The 21,508-nt window shown below is 43.1% G+C and overlaps 1 protein-coding gene across 7 annotated transcripts in view; it reads left to right on the top strand.

Moving 5' to 3' along the window:
• ctbp2a (C-terminal binding protein 2a) overlaps positions 1-21,508 on the top strand; it is a 60,349-nt gene that overhangs the window by 36,467 nt on the left and 2,374 nt on the right. For 5 of the 7 annotated variants that reach the window (XM_035605637.2, XM_035605641.2, XM_035605639.2 and 2 more), the window contains 7 exons: positions 11,287-11,441; positions 16,017-16,161; positions 16,875-17,081; positions 18,782-18,996; positions 20,298-20,428; positions 20,594-20,721; positions 20,802-20,919. In XM_035605637.2, the coding sequence (XP_035461530.1) occupies positions 11,287-11,441; positions 16,017-16,161; positions 16,875-17,081; positions 18,782-18,996; positions 20,298-20,428; positions 20,594-20,721; positions 20,802-20,919 (1,099 nt within the window). Of the gene's footprint in view, positions 1-796; positions 1,682-11,286; positions 11,442-16,016; positions 16,162-16,874; positions 17,082-18,781; positions 18,997-20,297; positions 20,429-20,593; positions 20,722-20,801; positions 20,920-21,195; positions 21,274-21,508 lie in introns of those variants that run through there. The other 2 variants (XM_035605636.2, XM_035605642.2) reach the window with 2 other exon arrangements.

Below are 21,508 nucleotides of genomic sequence, written 5' to 3' on the forward strand. Positions count from 1 at the left end.
TTACTCATCAATCGACCTGTGCACCGTGTCTCATATATGTGCAACGAGCTAAAATTGGCCCATTTATGAATCTAACTCTGATGTCTGCACACAGATCCAGGATCATTCCCTCACCCCCGCGCTGCACTTCTAAGCTTTGTGACACTGACGGTCTTATTTAATCATATCGAAAGCTCGACTGAATTTATGAAACAAAGCCCACATGTAAAAGAATGAATAAAGAAAAAAGAACAAGATTAAAACAACGGATAATCTAATTTCAGCCAATGCTTATTTTTACATATCTAAAAGTTTTGGTGAACATCCCTGAAATGTTGTCAATAATTGCATATTCATAGAATCTGGATTTTTTTTGTTCCAGTTGATGATGATGTAAGTTAAAATAATTTATTAAATTAAGTTATTGAACCATATAAAATTGTTATTCCATCTATTTTTTTAAAGTCTGAAGGGGATCGTTTAACATGAATTCAAAGATAAGGGTCAAATCAATCTAAATCCATTTATACACCATGATATCTTTATATTTACAGAATAGCTAAAGCCATGATTAACTGATTTGTTGATTCATTGAGGAAATGGCGTGGCCGATGAAATCCGAAACTTGTGAAAAATATGCAATGCAATGCCCGAGGTGTACGTGTTGGGGTGGGGGTACCTTAAGGTCTGTGAAGGCAAGATCACACATAATAAAACAGAACGACATGGATGGAGGGAAGGAGGGAGGGGAGAAAAAAATTGGAGGGAAAGAAAAAATGTTGAGCGAAGAGGAAGGTCGAAGAGAATGGAAGAGGGAGTCGAACGTGTGCCAGGAGCGCTGCACCTCTCGCTGTGACTGGTGCTCTTCAAGGATTTTTTTTCTCTTTCGTCTCTTTTATTTATACCTCCCTCTTTTATTTTCCCCCTGCGCGCGCGGCTGTGGCACCGGCTTGTTTTCTCTGTCTTTTTTTCGCCTTTTCCATTTTATCCCCCCACCCCTTTCACTCTCTCTCTCTCTCTCTCTCGTTCTCGGTCTTTCTCTCTCTCTCTCTCTCTGTGTCTTTCTCTGACTTGCAACAAAAGGCTAACGGAGTGAGCCTGACGTCTGAATGAATAGCCTAAACCTGCCGTGAAGGGGGAGAAGAGGGAGACGGAGCAGGAGAGGGGAGGCTGAGGAGTGATTCGGCTGAAGAGGCGGAAAGCGGAGAGCACAGCGGAGTGCTGATTGCCAGCTGAAGACGAATAGAATTTTTTTTTCCCCCTCCCCTTCTTTGGAGATTAAAGGAGTTGGAGCATCGCTTTAACCGCACGGGCCAGTGACAACCGTAGTTCTCACTCCCCTGTACTCAGCCTCTGCCCTCCTCTGCCGCCCCCCCCTCCTCAAGAGTACCAGTCGTTGGAGAAGGAGAAATGGAGCGTCTGGGGGTGAGGTGACGAAGGAGGACAGATTTGGAAATAAGCAGTGGACAAGCAAGTGAAGAAAGCGAAGGAAGACAGGGAGAGAGAGAGAGAGAGAGAGAGAGGGAGGGTTGGAGGCTTGAGGAGGAGATAGAGAGGAAACGAGGATAACCCCAGGGCAATCTGTGTGAGAATCCCCCAACGCCCACTCTCTCTTTTTTTTTTGTGTCCCTCTCTCCACCACATTTCCTCCTATGCCATGTGCAGCCCTTGATTTGAAGAATGTGGAGACAGCATTTTCCAGGCAAGGAGCATGTATCAAATTGTCTTGAGCTCTGTGTGTGCGTGTGTGTGTGTGTGTGTGTGTGTGTGTGTGTGTGTGTGTGTGTGTGTGTGTGTGTGTGTGTGTGTGTGTGTGTGTGTGTGTGTGTGTGTGTGTGTGTGTGTGTGTGTGTGTGTGTGTGTGTGCGTGCATGCGTGTGCACGCGTGCATGTGCGTGTGTACATATACTGATTAAGGGTAATAATAAAAAGCTGTGTTGTGTGTGTGATGGCAAGTGGTGAGGGGGTGGGAGGGGTTGGATTGGATTTGGCCTTAAGGGTAATGAACCTCTTATGTTTTTGCAACGAAGTGTGTCATGAAAACTGTGTGTGTGTGTGAGAGAGAGAGTGTGTGTGTGTGTGTGTTCGCGTGTGTGAGTGTGTGTCTGTGTGAGAGGAAGAAACCATGTCAGTGTAACAGCGTTTCCTTGGTTGGAAACCACAGCAGCGAGAGGACGCTGAGATTTGAAGGGTTGTCAACTGGAGGGTCAAAAGTCACAGTGTCCCCATGTGAGAGCGTTAATGGTTGTTTTGTGTGTGGAGGCTGTCTGTCTCAGGGTGCAGAAGATATAAAAATGTATTTTGGGCTCATTGTTTTTGATTTTTGGTTCTTAAAACTTGGATTTGTCAGTGCTCATTTTGATGCATATAATGTGAAAATAATGCTTAATATTAGCATGAAAATTGACTAGAAACATTACTCGGAGTGCAAAACAAGCAGTGTAATTTTATTGAAAATCTGGCTCATGATCATAATCAGCAGCCATTATGACACTTTCTTCCCATTTTTCTCTCACTTTCAATCACCACTGGAAGAGCTAAGAAATTTGCGTTTCGTCCTCATGCAGCCCGCTTTTGTGTGTGTGTGTGTGTGTGTGTGTGTGTGTGTGTGTGTGTGTGTGTGTGTGTGTGTGTGTGCGCATGCCAAGGATCTGGACTGCACTGTCCGCTGTTCAATTGCACTGACAGCTGCTTTTGTCTCTGGACCCCAGTTGTTTTACGGCCTCGCTATCAAAAGCACAAAAGACGACGTTTAAAGACGAGATGGGCATGGATGGATTCTCGTCTCCTCTCTGTCACCGCGTTGTCAATATTCCACTGTCAACACTTGTGGTATCCTCAAGTCAGCGTATATGTTTTCCGCTTTCTTCCCCACTTCTTGTCTTACATTTGTACATGTAGTTTCGGCCCTGCCTTCCTCTCACCCCCTATGTGTCCTCCCTCCCTCACCCTCTCTTGGCTGGGCGTTTTGGTGGTGATAAGTTTGGAGGAGGGCAGGCGGAGGGAGGACAAACAAGGTCTTTGTGTGTCCACATAGTGGAACAAGAGACAGGCTGGGGTGGTGGTGGTGCACCCGGGCGCTGATAGGGTCCGATGTGGGGGCCTGGAGGAGGCAAATCTGTTGGAAAAAAGAAAAAAAAAAAGGATACACCTCCTCTCTTTTTTCTACAGATGTCAGGGGATCGTAAACACACTCAAGAAAGCATGCACTCCCAAGAATACAGGCACCGGATTCTTTTCTTGTTAACATTTATGCGCCGTTATAGAGTGTAGCGTTGCTGCTTCGTATTAAGAAGCATGCAGGTGGACGTACACGACCGACATTAAGAGAACAGAAGTTGAGTAAATTGGCATTGAGGGCTGTGAAGGCCCTCGAACATTTCATTTAACAAACTCTGGGACATCCCTGATAATCACTGATCAGTAATATTAATATCTGTGTGCTGGCAGCACAGAACCATGATGGCTTCCTGGTGTCTCCCTGAACAATGCATCAGAGAAGTGCCGCTTGTGCTTGGATGTTGCTCTTCAAACCTCAGGTTGCCAGGTTGGGTGGCCTGTAGCATGTTGCCCCTTTGGGGGCAAGATTTCATATCGTGAAATCAAGCTTTTCCTTTTTCACTGCCGCACTTGCCACAAAGAAAGCCCACTGGGTTACCCCCCCCCCCCCCCCCTTCATGGACTATCCCATCACTGAAGCCCCCAGCTTGGGAGTTGCTAGGTAACCAGAACCAGCTGTTGGTCTTAAGCCCGTTGAGCCCATTTTGGCTCTGTGTCAACCGCGGAGTAGTTTTCTCTGAGAGCTCACTGTGAACTCGGTGACCGCCAATGCGGCCCTGAAATCCTCGTGCCATGGAAAATCTTCCTCACTTCCTTTTGTTTTCCAGTTTTATTGTTCCGCTGATGTAGGGACCGACCAGTGTGGGAGCAACCATGGCATGTGTCACACCAGTCTGAGTAATTTAGGAGCATTTCATCACCTCTTACACACAACGAGGGGGAAGGAAGATGGGAAAGAAAAGGGCAAGAGGAGAGTGAAAGGAATGAGCTGGTGCCTGGCGCAGGTTTACTAAATAGTAAATGGACCGTATATAGATATAAATGTAGAGCTTTTCTAGCCTTATCGACCACTCAAAGCAAAGTCACATTAACCCATTCACACACATTCATACAGCGATGCTGTTTACCGCGCTTTTTCTGTCACATTCATACACATTCATACAATGCCGGTAGAAGTACCCACGCTGTCAGAAAAGGAGCTTGAGAAGTAAAGATAACTGATGTTGTGCGATGTTATTAAATAACAATTTGAGGACTGTTTCCAAACCCGAGGGGAGGAGTGCAGATTTGAGCGAGGGGTTTATTTTTCTTTCATTGATTGTTTGCGCTCTACTTGGGAAACGATCCCTTTCGCTCCGAAAACTCTGACTCACAGTATCTGGCGGCAGAGCTTTTCAGAGCTGCTTTTCCGAGATCAGCCCTTCCAAATGAGAGAATTAGACACCAGATCGTATTCACCAGGGAGAGACATACTTATATGAGTTCTGGGGTTTTTTTGTGTCTTTTTCCCCCTAACATTTAAAAAGATTACTTCTATTTCTGTTGTCAGAATCCAAAAAGACTTTTTAGTGTGGAACATCTGCAATCCATTTGCGGTCGGGAGTACGTTCTTGCCAGCTCTGCCAAAAGTTTTCATACCGCCTGGAGAATCATCCAGTTTGTGATTAACATTGGCTGAAGGATGATATCAACCTTGGTGCATTCAAGCTTCCCTTCTGGGATGTAACATTGCTGGACCCCCACTGAATAAGACTGTTGTCACATTGAACACGGTGTAGATGGAGTTAGTCAAGCTGTTGGCTTTGTTTCTGTTTGACTTGCCGGCCCCTCAGACAATGCTGGCCGTTGTGCTATGATAAATACTTTGGGTACAATAACAGGAAATTGGCACAGGCCATTTGCATTTTCATCTAGCCAAGATTTCCTACCGCTTAATGTAAACCATCTTTTCGTTGTGTTGTTTCTACTGCTAACAGAAGTTTACGTAACAGCTAATAGCCCCCTCGAAAAAACCCCCCGTCTCTGTGGTGCATTTTTTGTCCCGATTGAAAGTGAGTCTGCTCTTCTGTCTGGTGTTGGGTGGGACTCTGTGTTTGGACAGGGAGAGAGTTCTGGCTTTGCTTTAGTTTCCTGGAGTCCAGGTCCTGTGTTTGGCCGGCGGGTGGGGCAGCTGACACACCGCTGCCAAACTCCTGCAGGCTGGTGCAGACCCAAGGGATAGGAAGACGGCTGGAGAGAGGGAGACGGATATAAACAGAGAGAAAGTGGTGGGACACAAGTTAAGTGAAGTAGAAGAAGAAGAAGAAAAAAACCCCAGATGCGACCATTTTTTCCCCTTTATTAATAGGCTGGGCCTCTGGCCCCCAAGTGCTGCCATGAGCCCAGCTGCTGTGTGGTCAGTGGGGGTGGGAGGAGCCACAGTGTGGGGTGCACATGACAAATATCAATTATTGGGATAAAACTCCACTTTGGGCTGTTTTTAAATCCATAACTTGCCATCTGAAGGCAAAGAAGATTCTATAGGCTGTAGGCTGTTTTGTAATTAGCGAATAATTATTTCATGATCCCGATACAACAAGATTTGTTTTGACCCTTTATCACAAAATAACTCATTCATCATCTCAACATCACTCAGATTGCCCTCTTATCCTCATTGAATAAATGTGCTTTGCTCTCATACATTAATCATCTACAATCAACAGACATACGCTAACCATTGCCAGTTATGTTACTGCTCACATTCAACGTCAACAGATGACTGTTATTACAGCCGTCTGCAGCTGCGAGCTAATTCTGAGTCTCTGTGATATTCCGCCAGGACCAATCATGCCCCTATGGTAATGAACATTTAGTATACAGAGGCCTGTAGTGACAAAGTAGGTCACAGAGGGGAGTAGGGTAATATTCCTATAATATCACTACTGTTGCCGTGGTATGTTTTCCACACAGTGACCTTCAAGGCTTTTATACACAGTCTGTGGGCTTAACATACTGTATGAAAAACTTAATCGGAGACTGGTTACCTCAGAGTTCTCCGTGTTTTAATAGTTTTTATTGATTTTCAGTAATGAGACCATTTTGCTTTCGAAGGTTTTGTTTAACAGATTTGTGTAAAAGTTTTATTGACTGGGGGAAAACAGCAGTGAAAAGTAATTTACGGCATTTTATACACTAAAATATATTTTTTTCAATGATTGATATGTGTAAGTATGTGTTTTTGTGTGTTGGTGTCCGTGTCCTACACCAAATGTCCTTTGCTCACATAATTAATGATGAAGGAATTAAAGGGCCCATATTATGCCCCCTTTTACACAAGTTACATTGGTTTTCAGGTGTGTGCACTACATGTCTTTGCTATTCCATGTCAAAACACCTCAAGGATCAAACCACACAGCACCCTCCTCTTTCTGTATAAACAGCCCTGTGAGACTATGGTCGATTCCAGCGCTTTCCTGCTCACATCTTGACCCCCTCCCTTTGTGTACCGCCTCGCTCCGCCTCGCTCCTCCCCGGGTCTGCTGCGCAACTACGGCATTGCGCTGCCATGACAACAGTCGCACGTGACAAGGCACAAACACGACGTAGAGACCGGGAGGCACAGCGAACACGTTCTCCATAATTACACACAGAGCACATTAGGGCTGGGCGATAGAACGATAACGATATGTATCACGATAGACACGTTATCAATAGAAAATGCGTTCGACAGAACGTTTCGATAATTTTTTTGTCCTCGTTGGAAGAAACCGGAGCAAAGAGTCTACCTACCCCGGCCGGCCTACCCCGACCCCGACAGTAGGTCTGTCAAAAAGAGATGGGTTGCCAGTCCGGCGTTACGTTGGTCTGCACATCCAACAACAGAGCAAACATTATTATATCTTTTGGCCATGCCCGCGGTCGTCGTTCGCTTGCGGGGAGAAAATTATGGCGTAGATCTGTTTCCGCACTTCAAGGGGGGAGGTGCTGCTCAGGTTGGGGGCGTGGTCGCCCCAGTAGCAGGAGTCAACTTACGTCACTTGACGCCCGGTCTGTGAATGGCTCGTTTACAGACCGTCTGCACGGCCAACCAAAACCACGAATCAACGACTCATTGTTTTCTTTTCATTCTCCGTGGGCTGGCAGACACCCCAGATAACAAAATATACGTGGAGGCAGGCTGAAAAGGTGCCTGGAGCATAATATGGGTCCTTTAATACAAAAAAGCACACGACAAAGAAAAAAGAACAAATGAATAAAATGTTTGCATGAGAGTGCAGGAGGTGAACACCACATATCAGTTCAGAGTACAGTGCAGTACTGTACAGTACAGTATGGCAGAATATCCCCCCAGACTTTTATAATCTTGATTATCGGATCCATGTACAGTGTAGTAAATTTTCCTTTTACGCTCCAGGTATGATGTCATCTGTAGCCGGGGAAGCTTCCTGTCAACTGAGTATCACTGCTGTGCTGGTTGAAGAGTTGTTGTTTTTTTATTGTTGTTTTTTGTTGGGGCCCACCGTCGGTATGTCACGCTTACATTTATCACTGTGGTTGATTCCTGGATACATTTTAGAAAATGCCACTTTAGACACGAGCTCTTTTAAAACCGAGTCAGGGACAGAATGTCATCTCAACGCGTCTCTGACTCACGTGTTCTTCCCGACACTTTGATCGCGGTCGAAGCTCGTCACTGGCCATTTTGATTGGACTTTAAAGTGATGATGGATTCTGCTTGCCCTGCGCTGGCGGGACGGGACTGTGCGGCATTTTACTTGTGACAGTGTGAGACTTTAGAGACACTTCGACAACTCATTAACCTTGATGTAACAGACACTCCCTGGAGGGATGGATGACGAGGCCATTCCAGAGTGAACAGTCTACAACAGCTTTTCGACAGTCCCTTTATTTCTTGGTCAATAAGCACGTTTCTTTTTTTTTTAATTCTCTGAACCTCCATCCCATTAAAATGTTGTATCCAAAAAATACAATTGCTCAAGTGCTCCGGTGCAAAAAAGGTTCAGTCTTTTTCAGTTAGTTTTTGGCTGTGAGACTGAGGGAAGATTTCTATCTTTCTTTCTTTCTTTCTTTCTGTCAATAACTACAGAGCTCCTTCAAATCCCTGGCCAGGTATCTGAGTCATTAAGACCCTCATTAACAGCCATGTTAGGTGTTAATTATCTGCAGATTCATCACGGGTTGGATGCGGCGCCACGTTCTGCCTTATTAGACAGGAGAAAGGCTATTAGCCACCAGGAAATGATTAATCCACAGCATTTTGACCCACTTCCTACAAGTGACGCTGCTTTTTTTTTCCCACCAGCTGCTTCTCATTTAAGTGTATAAACATGTACATGTATATAAGCAACTGATGCCCTGTTCACTGTTTGTCTATCCTTTTATTTCACCGTGAGTCTGTTTGCGTGTGCTTGCGTGTGTGTGAGAAGGGGGGATGTTTCAAGTCACCGCTGTGTCTGTTTGAGTGTCTGTACGTCTCCTTGTGTGTGAGACGTTGTATTCCTCTGCTACGGCTGAGCTGTGATAATGAACTCTGCAGGAGTGTGATGAGGAGGTAACGGCGAGAGCTGTAGAGCCACAGGTGTGTTTGGCGAACATTCCTCTTTCCCCAGAGCTGCCTCGCTAACACACACACACACACACACACACACACACACACACACTGTATTCTCCAGAATAATACAGGCTTTCTTATCTGTTTTTATTAAAAAAAAGGACCAGCAAGCTTGAGGTCACCTCCTCCACATTCTTCCTTTGAAACTCTTCTGTCCTCTTTCCTTACTCATTCCTCTCCTTTGATATGATACTTGGGCTTTTATGAATGACTGCTTTTATCAGGAGCGCCGCACAAAAATAAAATTGATAATCATTGTAATATAATCAGATCAAATAAAAAATAAATCTCTTATCTGTAATAAAATGGCTCACGTAGAAGTTATAAAAACTATTCAGCTCATAAAATCAATGTGTAACAGGGAAGAGTGATGTGAGCAAGATGTAAATCATAAACACAAAGCAATGACAACAAATAAACTGCAGGACAAGGTTATTAAGTAATAAATATTTAATATATTTAAGAGTTTCGGTTTCCTGGGGCAGGATTTCTTTTCCTTAACTTGTCAGAGCCTGAGTGCATGGGTTAAAGAAAATCTGCAAAACTCAGTGATGCAGTAATGCACATTTTGGGAGAAACATGTTTAGGCTTTAAATAAAACTGTTTAGAATTGAAGTAGCAGAGTCAGAAATACCCTGACTCTTAAGGACCAAGCTCAAATATAATCCATTTCCCATAAAGCAACTATAATATAACTTAGACCCTCACTTCCTCCTTAACGAAAACATCTGCCAAATCCCACACCTTCAGGTTGTACCTCAGGCTTTGGGTGGAGTCCCCTTTAAATGTCTGTATTCAAAAGTGTTGGTTCATCCTTCAAGTAGTCGACCCACTAATGTTAAGCTTTTAGAAATAACAACGATACACATGCACTTTTTTCCCCCTGTCATAATCATACTCTCTTCCTCGCCCGCAACTCCTTCCCTCCTCTATTTGTTTCTCCCTTCCCATCCTATAGTTCTCCTTCTTTCATTTCACTTTCACTTCTCCTGCGTGTCTCTTCCCCTGCTCGCCGCTATTTTGTCTCACACACCTCAGTTTCTCACCTCTGACATGTTTGGGCGTTGTTAACCTTCCCCTGCCGTTTGTCAGACGCGGGGAGAGAGACGGACAGAAAGAACAGCACGTTATTAGATGAATTAACATTTAAACAACATAATCACTTTATCATAGCTGGGATCAATGGGACTCTCCTCTTTTAAATTATCCCCAATTTTATTTATCGTGTGTGTTTGTGATGTGTGTTTTGTTATATAGATAAAATGCATGAGAGTGTGTTAGTTGGAAATATTTTATTTTATCTTGTGCTGCTAAATTCTCATTTGTGCATGGAACCTTAACAACATAACTGAAAGCCACCCATTTCAAACCAGCGAATGCACCCCCCCACAAACACCAGTCACTCCACCAATCAAGCTGATTGGGAAAAAAACGTTTTTCAGAGCATTTCAATTGTAGAGCAGCATGAGAAAACACCTTCAAAATTGGATCAGTAATCGATGCAAATGTTTCTATCTGTGCAGAACAGAAAAAAGGAGTCTGCTGCTGCAAAACTGAAGTACAGTTAATTGAAACTCTGAAACGCTGCATTTACGAGGACGTCATGTTGTTACATTATATGCATGTATTGTGTTTAAAGTGCTGCAGTTGTGCGGGTCACCAAAAAACATTTTTTCTCCCCAACACTAGAGTTAAAGCAAAAGACACAGAGCGAGTGGGTTTGGATGTCCTCTCCGGCAGCGCAGATGCCACTAAATAAAATATTTCATAATCCTGCCCAAATCCTCTAATCACCATGACAACAGGCAGCAGGGAGCCAGAGAGTGCTGGTGCATGGACCCCACCCCTCCTTCCCTTTTTTCCTTTCCCTCTTTTCAGTGGAATTTGGGTCCGCAATGTCAGATTTCTTTTTGCGTGTTGTCATGTAAGAACACGTTTTATTTTTTAAGGGGAAGTTAGTTAATTGGTACAGAGTCAGCTGAATTGCCACGCTTGTTAGTCAGTCAAGTAAGACACTCACATTTATAGTTTCTAGTAGTTTTTGCCACTTTTCTCCAAAAAAATAACTCAACAGCAGGATTAAGACAAAAAGTCGCAAACTCAGTGTAAATGTAGGATGTTGCTATTTACTTGACAAACCTGGAGAAGGCTCTCATGAAACATTTTATTATGCAAAAACACACACACACACACACACACACACACACACACACACACAGGCCTACAGGGATCTGTACGGTGATAGGATAATGGAGGTGATGACCTCATGGGGTGAAGGGACCTGTTGCCTGGTAACAGTGTGGATAACAGCGAAAGAGAGGAGTAGTCACATCACTGTGTCTCATATAATTGTGTGTGTGTGTGTGTGTGTGTGTGTGTGTCCCCGTGTGTGTGTGTATTTGTCCGTGTGTGTGTGTGTGTGTGTGTGTGTGTGTGTGTGTGTAGTTGTATGTATGTATTGTGCACCACTGACTCAGCCCATCACAGAGGGAAAGCACACAGACCTTGCTTTGTAAACACTCCCTGCTCTGGGCTGCATTTTCTACATTTTCCTGATCCCTCTGCAGCTCACTTGACTGTGTGTGCCAGACATAAATAATTAACTCCTCCACTCCTCTCTCTCTGTCCCTCTGCAGGTATTCGGCCCCAGATTATGAATGGGCCTATGCACCCACGCCCTCTGGTGGCGCTGCTGGATGGGCGCGACTGCACCGTGGAGATGCCCATTCTCAAAGATCTGGCCACTGTGGCTTTCTGTGATGCCCAGTCCACACAGGAGATACATGAAAAGGTATTTCTTCTTTGTCATCTTGAGAAAATGTAGCAGCTACTGGCCTCACTGGCAGAAAATGATAGAATTACACTTTCCCAGTTTCATTTTGGTTCTAGTTTAATTGTTGCCTGCACTACCTCAAACATGTAGCACTGACCGTTTAACCCCATGTAAGATGGTTGTCCTGATATTACTCTCAAAGCCTTAGGCATAATAATGATAATAGTGCTTCTCAAAGAGGACGATTAAAAACAAGAAAACAAAATGTTAAAGACAACAAGCAAATGAATACAACAAAAAAAACACACTTAAAATCTAAGACAAAAAAGAAGTAAACTCGAAACAGATTAAAACCAATGCAAATTAGAAAGGAAACGTAACTAATAGCTAATAACAGTTCTGTAAAAGTAAGTTTTGAGAGATGATTTTAAACAAGGAAAACCTATTCCAAAGGGTTGGGAAGTTTATAGACTGGATAATAAAACTGTCAACATAGTTAAAACAGAGTGACAGGTGGTAACAAGAAATTGCACACTCTGGACAATTTATTTGAATTTATTATTGTTTTAATCTTGACCTGGCATATCTGTGAGAAAAGGCTTATTAATGAAAAAGCTTGTTTCTGGAGCTTTACGCCTATACATACGAAGCTTTGGTCACACTGCTTTTTAAAAGGCAAAAGAAAAACATTACACGAAAGGACAAGTCATAATGTTATTTGTCAATCAATATTATATGCTTGTTTTTCAGGTTTTGTACAGAAAATCTTTCAAAAGTCGGCTGAGTTCATTTTTCCATTCACTCGTTGAGGATGGAGGTCTCAGACTTTAACATGTATACTGTATACATAATGTTGTGGCTGGTACTCTGTTGGAACTGTGCTGCTCACTATAGGACTAATAATAAGATCAGATAAAATAATCCTTTATTAGTCACGCTATAGAGAAATTTGCTGCGTTACAGCAGCAAAGGAAGTTGTAAAAATAGACAAATCAGTAAAAGTAATAGATAAGTTAACATGCAATAAACAACAACAAAAATAGAAATAACATATATATATATATACAATTTACACAGAATATACACATTGTGCACTAGATATAGACAGTGGAACAGGTTTGCACACAAGACATAAAAAAAGGTATCTGCTGAGTGCAGAAGAATCATCCCTATCCTCATTGTGTGTCCCCTCTTCTGTAATGTTTTATTAATATGTCAGCCCACCGGTATGGTCTACTCTCCAAGTCCAGCCATAATGGTCTCATCACTAACTCTAATCCCAGCGGGTGCTGAAGTGCTGCTTTGTTAAATAAGGAGGATAGAAATACAGTATAATTGTTCAGAGCCAGAGTGAGTGAAACATTTGTCTTATTTTACTGTCGATACACTGGAGCGATTTTACAGCCTGAGCTGGAGGGTTTGTGTCTGTACCGTTAAAAAAGAGAAGAGGAAGAGTTCCAGCTGATGTCATATCAATGTAACATTCCCCGTGTTTCATTTTCAATTAAAAAGCTGTCAGTTTTACTTTTATGCCAGCCTAATGATATGAATTTAGAGGTTAAATGGAAGAATTCCTTTCCTACATATTACTGCAGTATTGTCCTTGCTCCCCTAGTTCGCTCTCTCTTTCTCTCACACGCACACACACACACACACACACACAATCAATCTCCGTCCAGTAAGATGATCTCGTAGTGGATACATTATAGACACACAGAGGGCCCTTCTGGGAGTGTAGTTGTTGGCTGCGTTCCCATAACTATAACTGCACAGCAGAGGGTACAGATGGGGCACTCCACACACGCACACACACACACACACACATACACACACTGACTAATAACCTCGCTGCAAGTCCCTGCAGTGAAGTACTGCTCCCAAACAAATATATAAACAGCCTTACACACCAAGCATTGCAAACAACACCAAGCTGCTGTCTTTTTGCATGCACTGCCTGACAGTAAGCAGATGCATTGATTAAGGAATCAATGATATAAAGAATCAGTAGAAATTGTAGCCACAGGTGACCTGCCAAAATGTTCTGGTCCCAGTTGAGTACAAATTTTTGTGTTGTAAAGTGTTGTAAAGCACAAATTGTCTGTTAACTACTGTAATACAGTACTGTCCTTGGAAAGAGAGAAAACAAGGGGCTTCTGAATAACTGACAGATACACAGTGTTGTGTTTTTCAAGTGTTTTTTTTTTTTGCTGCTGTTTTAGTGCAAAGTAAAAATTTGTTAAAGCCACAGTTGAGAATGTAACTGAGAATATTACAATATTACTTGCTCAGGCTGAAAACACCACATCAGTCCGGACAAAAGACTGTGTGAAGAGAGACGCAGCTTGTCATCACTCTGTCATACGAGAATGTCAGTGTTTGAACTGTCACTGTGTAGCTGACAGTGTAGTGACTGGGATTATTTGGTATGCAGCTTAATTCATAAGAGATAGCCGGAGAGTTAGGGGGCATACCACACGGACTAAACACGCCCCGAGCAGCAGGACCCTGCTTCAACTACCAGCTAGTCGGATCGTCTACTGCATTTTCTGTCTCTCTCTACTATCTCTATCATATAAATATATATACAAAAAAAATATTCATGTATAAAATGATTGTTATGGACAAACCACAACTCTTAACTCTTAACCGCAACCGACCGCCGGCAGCCGCCACCGAACGGCGGCAGCCGCGAGAAAATGATGGCGTAGACACGATCTGTTTTTCCGCACTTCAAGGGGGGAGTTGCTGCTCAGGTTGGGGGCGTGGTCGCCACAGTAGCAGGAGTCAACTTACGTCACTTGACGCCCGGTCTGTGAATGGCTCGTTTACAGACCGTCTGCACGGCCAACCCAAACCACGAATCAACGACTCATTGTTTTCTTTTCATTCTCCGTGGGCTGGCAGACACCCCAGATAACATAATATACGTTGAGGCAGGCTGGAAAGGTGCCTGGAGCATAATATGGGCCCTTTAAAAATTGGAGCATAAGTTATAATTTAGGCAAGAAGATCGATACCATTTTCCTGTCTGCTTGCTTATAATGAGGCAAGAGCAAGGAGGTACTTAGCTTAGCTGAGCTAAGCATAGAGGAACACTGGCTCACATTAAGGCTAAAAAATTCTCTACCCAGGAGTTGATTAGCTTAGCGTAGCATACAGACTGAAACCAGGGTGAGAAAGTTAGCCTAGCTCACTCCAAAGCTGAGAAATATGCCTACCATTCACCATAGACTCTGATATAAACCTGAGAGGTTTATGGTTCAGTCTCTAGTTTCAAGTCTTCTTCAATCTAGCATGATCTTCATTTTGTAAGTCGTGGTCCCATTTAGAGTAAAATATTGATAAATCATCGGAGCGTGGATACAGCGTGATTGACAGCTGCTCCGTCCAATCGGTGCATGGTTGCAGGTGTAGGTGGGCACCCAGTGGAAGAGTTCTTAAGTCAGACCCAACCCCAATTCTACGTCTTCGTTCACAAAACAAAGGGTGGGTTGTCACTTCACAATCACCCAAGTTGCCACTTGACCATCACCTATAAAGGTGACTATTTTATATTGATAGTTACACAGTATATTCACTCTACGTAACTCCCTCTGAAACCACCAATTAATCTCCATAGCCAAGTATTTTTTTAAAAGCTTTGTAAATGTGCCATTACACGGGTAAATTTAATGCAGTGTTGCCATCGTTAAGGGCTTTATGTTGTTTCTTTGCAATGTCCATGATTCCTTGCTGTTGGTAATAGCCCTGTACAAAACAACGTGAAGTAGCACACACATTTCAGAAGGCTACTTTTTAAAATTTTATAATTACCACTATACAAAATCCATTTCCTAAATTTTTCCACTTCATGTAAACCCGACCTCTGATTATAGTCCTGTTGCTCAACAGTCGCTGCGATTCGGTGACATTTTTCCTTTGTCTCCAGCCACAGGCTTGCGTCTGGCCTGCTTCACTCAAGTAATAAGATTAATGCACAAGGAGAGCTTTCACCTTGAATTTAGCACCCAGCTCCCACTGCAGCTAGCTCCAATAAAAAAAAATGCTGCATGAGAATTCATGGATATGCTAATCTGGCTTGGGTTAGGTTAATTCAGTTAGCAGAGCTGTGAATTCAAACCTGTTCTTTTTAATGGCTGTGGCTCACAGATGCTGCTTGCTCATGCTCTCTTGGTTTCCTCGGCCGCTGTCAGTTTACTTTAGGGTGCCGCATGCAATCCACTCAAGCTTGTTTGTATACAGTCTGAATGAATGGATTGCGACAAAAACGAACATTGGCAAGTGCTCATAATAAACACGCGGACAACCACTCATATTTTAGAGCACACTTAAACAAACCATTTGCATTTAGATGAAGAATCAAAGACAAACTTACGTCCTGGAAAATGAGAGGTGTTGAAAACACTAACTCATGTTGGTCGCGACAAGTTGCTTATACATACAAAGAAGAGTACTCTGATTATCATTGTTGGGATGATAATGACGATAGTAGTAAAAATGCACATAAGACTGTTCTGTTTTATTCAATCTCTAACTCTGCAAATGACTGTTGAGAAAAAAGCTCAGTGATGGCGCTCTCCAATGTCCCTCAAGGTGCTGAATGAGGCAGTGGGAGCCATGATGTACCACACCATCACCCTGACCAGAGAGGACTTGGAGAAGTTCAAAGCGCTGCGCATCATCATCCGCATCGGCAGCGGCTACGACAACATCGACATCAAGGCGGCCGGGGAGCTCGGTGAGGCTGAGGGCACAGATGGAGACAAAAGAGGAGGGAGGGCAGATGTGAAACAGTGAGATTGTTCAAAAGAAGACAGTTGTCATGTGCAGAGTATAATGAACAAGGAGGCTTGCGTGTCCCCATATGGTCCATTCATTTATTCACCACTACATGAGAAGGAATAAAGAATAAATGATGCATTATGGATAAGGACAGTGCACCTTTGGATGGAGGCCAAGCCAAACTCTGCTTGATATATTGACTGAATATAAACAACACTTGTACCAAGAAGGATGACACACTGTAAATAGAATATGTAATAGAGCTGATCGCATATGCAGAGCAGATGCTCCGACTGATATGAAACTCCCCCTCGGATTCCCATTTGGCCCCTTCGGCATATGTTTGGTTTGAGAGCAGGATTTAGCGGGATATCCTAATTGTTGTCATTTGTGCTGATACATTTAATTACGCTTTTTTTTCTTTTTGTAGAAATTGATCTTTTTATTGTCATAATTAGGTGTTATAATGATCCTCGTACCCTTCACAGTTCAGTGTCAAAGTTATTTTGTACAAGGTCTTAAAGAATATAAATGTCCTATAGATGAATCTCTCCTCAAAAGAGCTACATTACTTGTGAACGACTATTAAAACTATTATTAGACTAAGTCTGTGAGGATTATATGTTGCTAATCATTTCAGGTATCTGTCAATGTCATTGTCTCTTCCAGGTATCGCCGTGTGTAATATTCCCTCCGCGGCTGTAGAAGAAACGGCAGACTCCACACTTTGTCACATCCTCAACCTGTATCGGCGGAACACGTGGCTCTACCAGGCTCTCCGGGAGGGCACGCGGGTCCAGAGCGTGGAGCAGATCCGGGAGGTGGCATCGGGGGCGGCAAGGATCCGAGGGGAGACGCTCGGCCTCATCGGCTTCGGTGAGCCGCCTTTTTTTGCTGTTTTACCTGCAGGAGGTGATGAGAGTGTATGGAAACACGTGGGAGTTTTTGCTTGAGGCAGAAGTGGAGAATCTGATATGACCCGCTCGTTGTGTTTTTATCCCCAGAGGAGAGTGGGCAGTCTTGTTTTGACAGCAGCTGTCAGTAACTGTATGACTACAACCATGAGCAGCAGCATCTCACTCAGACACTACAGAAAGGACATTTTTAACATTATCTTGTTTACTCATAATTACCTGCACAGGGCGGCTGTGGCTCAGGAGGTATAAAGGGTCCTCCACTGACCAGAGGGTCGGATGTTCGATCCCTGCTTCCCCGACGCTGTATGAATGTGTGTGTGTGTGTGTGTGTGAATGAGGGAATGTCACTTGTACTGTAAAGAGCTTTGGGTGGTCAATAAGACTAGAAAAGCGCTACATAAATACAGTCCATTTAATATTTTCACATAATGGAATGAAATGTTCTTCCATGAAGCTTCATATTTTTGCAAAGCAGCTCTAGTGAGAAAATTAGAACTCCTATTTTTAGTTAGGAGCGCTAGTTATCCTTTTCAGTGCCGGACCGATTTATTGGTGGGCCTGTAATATCAGCTAATAGGAGCCTTCTACATATTGCCATCTGCATTTATGTTTGCAAATGTGAAAGAAATTTACAGAAAAAAAAAAAAGCAGAAAAGATGTGCATTTATGTTTACATTTTACATAAGATGATATGGTTATATTTATTCAAGTCATATATATATATATGGTTGTATTTGCTCTCTTTACAATCATAGTTTAAAATTAAGTTTATGGTTATCTGTAAAATATCAAGCATTAGCTCCATTTCTTTGTCATAAGGGTTTGACAATGACATATCATAAATCATGCCAATTTAAAAAAAAATATATATATATATATCGGCTAATGTATAGGAAATTTTTTACTCCCTAATATTGGTATCAGAATTGGCCCCCCAAAAAATTAATGTCAGTCGGACGCTTTTGTTGTGTTTTTCTGTCTGTCTTTACTTGTTTATGACCCAGTTATTGGGAAAAAAAATGTATTCGTTATTTAATAAACCTGTCTATGATTTTTACAGTTCTGTTTGTTAAATGTCAAAAAAGTGAACAAGAGGAGGCTTGCTAACAACTCATAATGACAACATGATTTTTAGTATTGACACAAAGTGTATTTGTGTATGTTTGGGGGGAAGTATTTGGTCATAAATATTTTTGACCAAATATTAGACACATTATAATTGTAATCATTTATAGATTAATGATGATGTAGGGGATCACCTCATGAAATATCATTCATCCTGAGAGTGACATACATTTTTGAACTGAATTGAATAGCAATCCATTCAATAGATAATGAAACATTTCACACCAAGCCAAAACTAGATGGTGCTAGGTGCTAGATGAAAAGTCATCGGGAAAAATCATGTGGGAAACCGTGAATGTTTGTAACAGTCCATCAAGAAGATGCTGGGATATTCCACAGGATAAGTGAAATCGTTGAGCTTCTGTGTTGGTAGAGGCAAAGACCGGAGCGAACATTTTTGCTCGCTAAATGATAAATTAATAATCAGAACCGCTGTGATTCCTTCTCTGTCAAACAACTGATAGATTAAACATTTAATCCTTTCTCTTAATCTGTATTTAAGGTATATTCATTTTAAGTTTATTTATCAATTAGGTCGCTCGGGCCAGGCAGTGGCGATGCGGGCCAAGGCGTTCGGCTTCAACGTGATATTCTACGACCCCTATCTCCAGGACGGCTTGGAGCGCTCACTGGGTGTCCAGCGAGTGTACACGCTCCAGGACCTGCTTTACCAGAGCGACTGTGTCTCCCTGCACTGCAACTTGAATGAACACAACCACCACCTCATCAACGACTTCACCATCAAACAGGTCAGGGGCCTCGAGTGCTGAGGAAGCTCCGGGAATTGATCGCATGTCTTTTCTAACATGAGCCTCAGGTGATGGAAGATAAAGGGATTTTGCCGCTTCAATTTAAACACACAACTTGGTCTGAGAAGCTGACAGAGCTGGCAATTTACCAAAAACTGATAAGCCTCCATTTTGTAGAAGCTCTTTCTCATTACCCTCCGAAAGCGGGCCGCACATTCTCTTTACTCAGCCAATGTTTCTCCGAGGTTGCTAGAGCAGCTTTATGCCAGCGAACTGGCGGCTGACTTGGCCACTCGCACTCCTTTTGCTGCCACTGCTCCTTTGTTGGCACTTTCCAATTATTAGCCGTTTAATATGAGTGGTGCGATACTCGGAACACACGTGCAAAGATACACAGGGGGGTGTACATATGTGGGACAGATATCTGATGGTGGGATACACATCGTCTATGATGTGGTGAGATTCATTTTCTACAAAACCTTTAAACATGAGCGAGATTGTCATGTAGATGAATACACTTCCCCTGCAGTATAAATCCAACGTACTGTGTTTTTGTGTTGTGTGTGTGTGTGATGCAGCACACCTACTGTCAGCTGCCAACAAAGCAGTCAGTGACAAAGAAATGCCACTGACCGGCCAAGTCAACGTTGCCCCCTTGAGTGTGCTGCCAGTCTAGACCTGTACGTTAACCAGCCTTGGTGAATCAGCCATCAACTTGAGAATGATCTGGACAGCAGCTTTTTTACAGTGTGGGCAGATCTTTGCCGCTCTAACAAGAAACTTGTCTTACTGTAATTTACTGCAAATGGAACTGCACATCCTCTTCTCCTGGTCACTGCTGCCACCCGGAGAACATAGACTAATGTGCAGGTTGTGTTCAATACACAACCTGCCAAATACTGGTATTTATAACTACTTGGACTATTTGAACTGGACACAGTTGCTGAAACCGATAGCTGCTTCAAAACTAAATGTGTTCACCTCTTGTGTCATTACCTTCAATCTGTGCATGGTTATCAGCATCATCACTTTCATTAAAGTTTCTCTTAAACCCTGAATAAGAAGATCAAGGCATTCGAGTCATTTGGGACCAGTGTGTAAGACTTTGTGGCATCTGCTGGTGAGGTCGTAGATATTATCTAATGAAAACATGATTATTAATATTACAAACAATCAACAAACAAAACTGAGCCAGTGACAGCACCTGTTTAATGCTAAATCACTTATTGAGAGATTAACAATGGGTGCTCTGTGTGTATATGTGTATATGTGTATATGTGTGCATGTGTGCGTGTGTGTAGATGCGCCAAGGTGCTTTCCTGGTCAACTCGGCTCGGGGAGGTCTAGTGGATGAGAAAGCTTTGGCTCAGGCCCTGAAGGAAGGCAGAATACGAGGCGCGGCCCTGGATGTCCACGAGTCGGAGCCTTTCAGGTATTAATGATCTCACCTTCATCTTCTTCATTCATTGATTTAATTCATCTACAATGTGAAAAATAAATAACTAAAAATAACTATAATAACTATGCTAGCGAGTTGATATGAAGTGACTGTCTCTGCCACTTTTTCCCATTTTTCTTTTCATTCGCTGTTGCACAGTTTCTCACAAGGTCCCCTGAAAGACGCCCCCAACTTGATATGCACACCCCACACCGCCTGGTACAGCGAGCAGGCGTCGCTGGAGATGAGAGAGGCCGCCGCCACAGAAATACGCAGAGCCATCACTGGTATGTAGAGCGCACTCATTACCACACTCATCGATTTTTTTCTTGACTCACCAGTGTCCAATCTCGCCCCCCCGACACAGGCCGCATACCCGACAGCCTCCGAAATTGCATCAACAAAGAGTTCTTTGTCACCTCGGCGCCCTGGGGAATGATGGAGCAGCAGCAAGTTCACCCTGAGATCAACGGTGCCGCCTACAGGTAGGAGGTGGATTTATGTGGAGCTGGCAGGCGACTTGCATCGCACAGAGATCACCTGTGACACCATCTGCAGGAAAAGGGGATTAACACGTGGGGTAGTCTAGTTACTATGTATGTTTTCTTTTTCAATTTTGACTTTCTTCTCCTGAATATTAGGCTGGGTGCTAGTTTCTGTGGCGTATTCATACACAGAACTTGGCCCAAATGAATTTTATCCGTTGGTTTTCTCAGTCTCTTACATTGTCTCAACCAGACTGAACTGCTTCTCTCACACAGCCGAGTGAACCAAACCATGGTACAGGCCATAGCAACGGGGGGAATGCAGGACAAATTATATACGTAATTCTCAACCAGGTAAATGAATGCTACTACTGCTGGCCCACAGGCCAGGGGAAATGTTAAACATCACTGATCAAAACCAAATCCCTTTGAAACCTGTAGCCTTTTCTTTTTTGTTTTGCTTCACACTCATGCCCTGTAGCTGCTCCCACATACCCAGCATCTCATCAATGCCCCGCCTCCACCTCTACCACCCTGAAACAGTAGCTGAGACACAGCATCACTCTGACGTTACTCACTCTTTGGAAAT

This window comes from Scophthalmus maximus, chromosome 10 (genome assembly GCF_022379125.1).
Source record: "Scophthalmus maximus strain ysfricsl-2021 chromosome 10, ASM2237912v1, whole genome shotgun sequence".
Classification (NCBI taxonomy): domain Eukaryota; kingdom Metazoa; phylum Chordata; class Actinopteri; order Pleuronectiformes; family Scophthalmidae; genus Scophthalmus; species Scophthalmus maximus.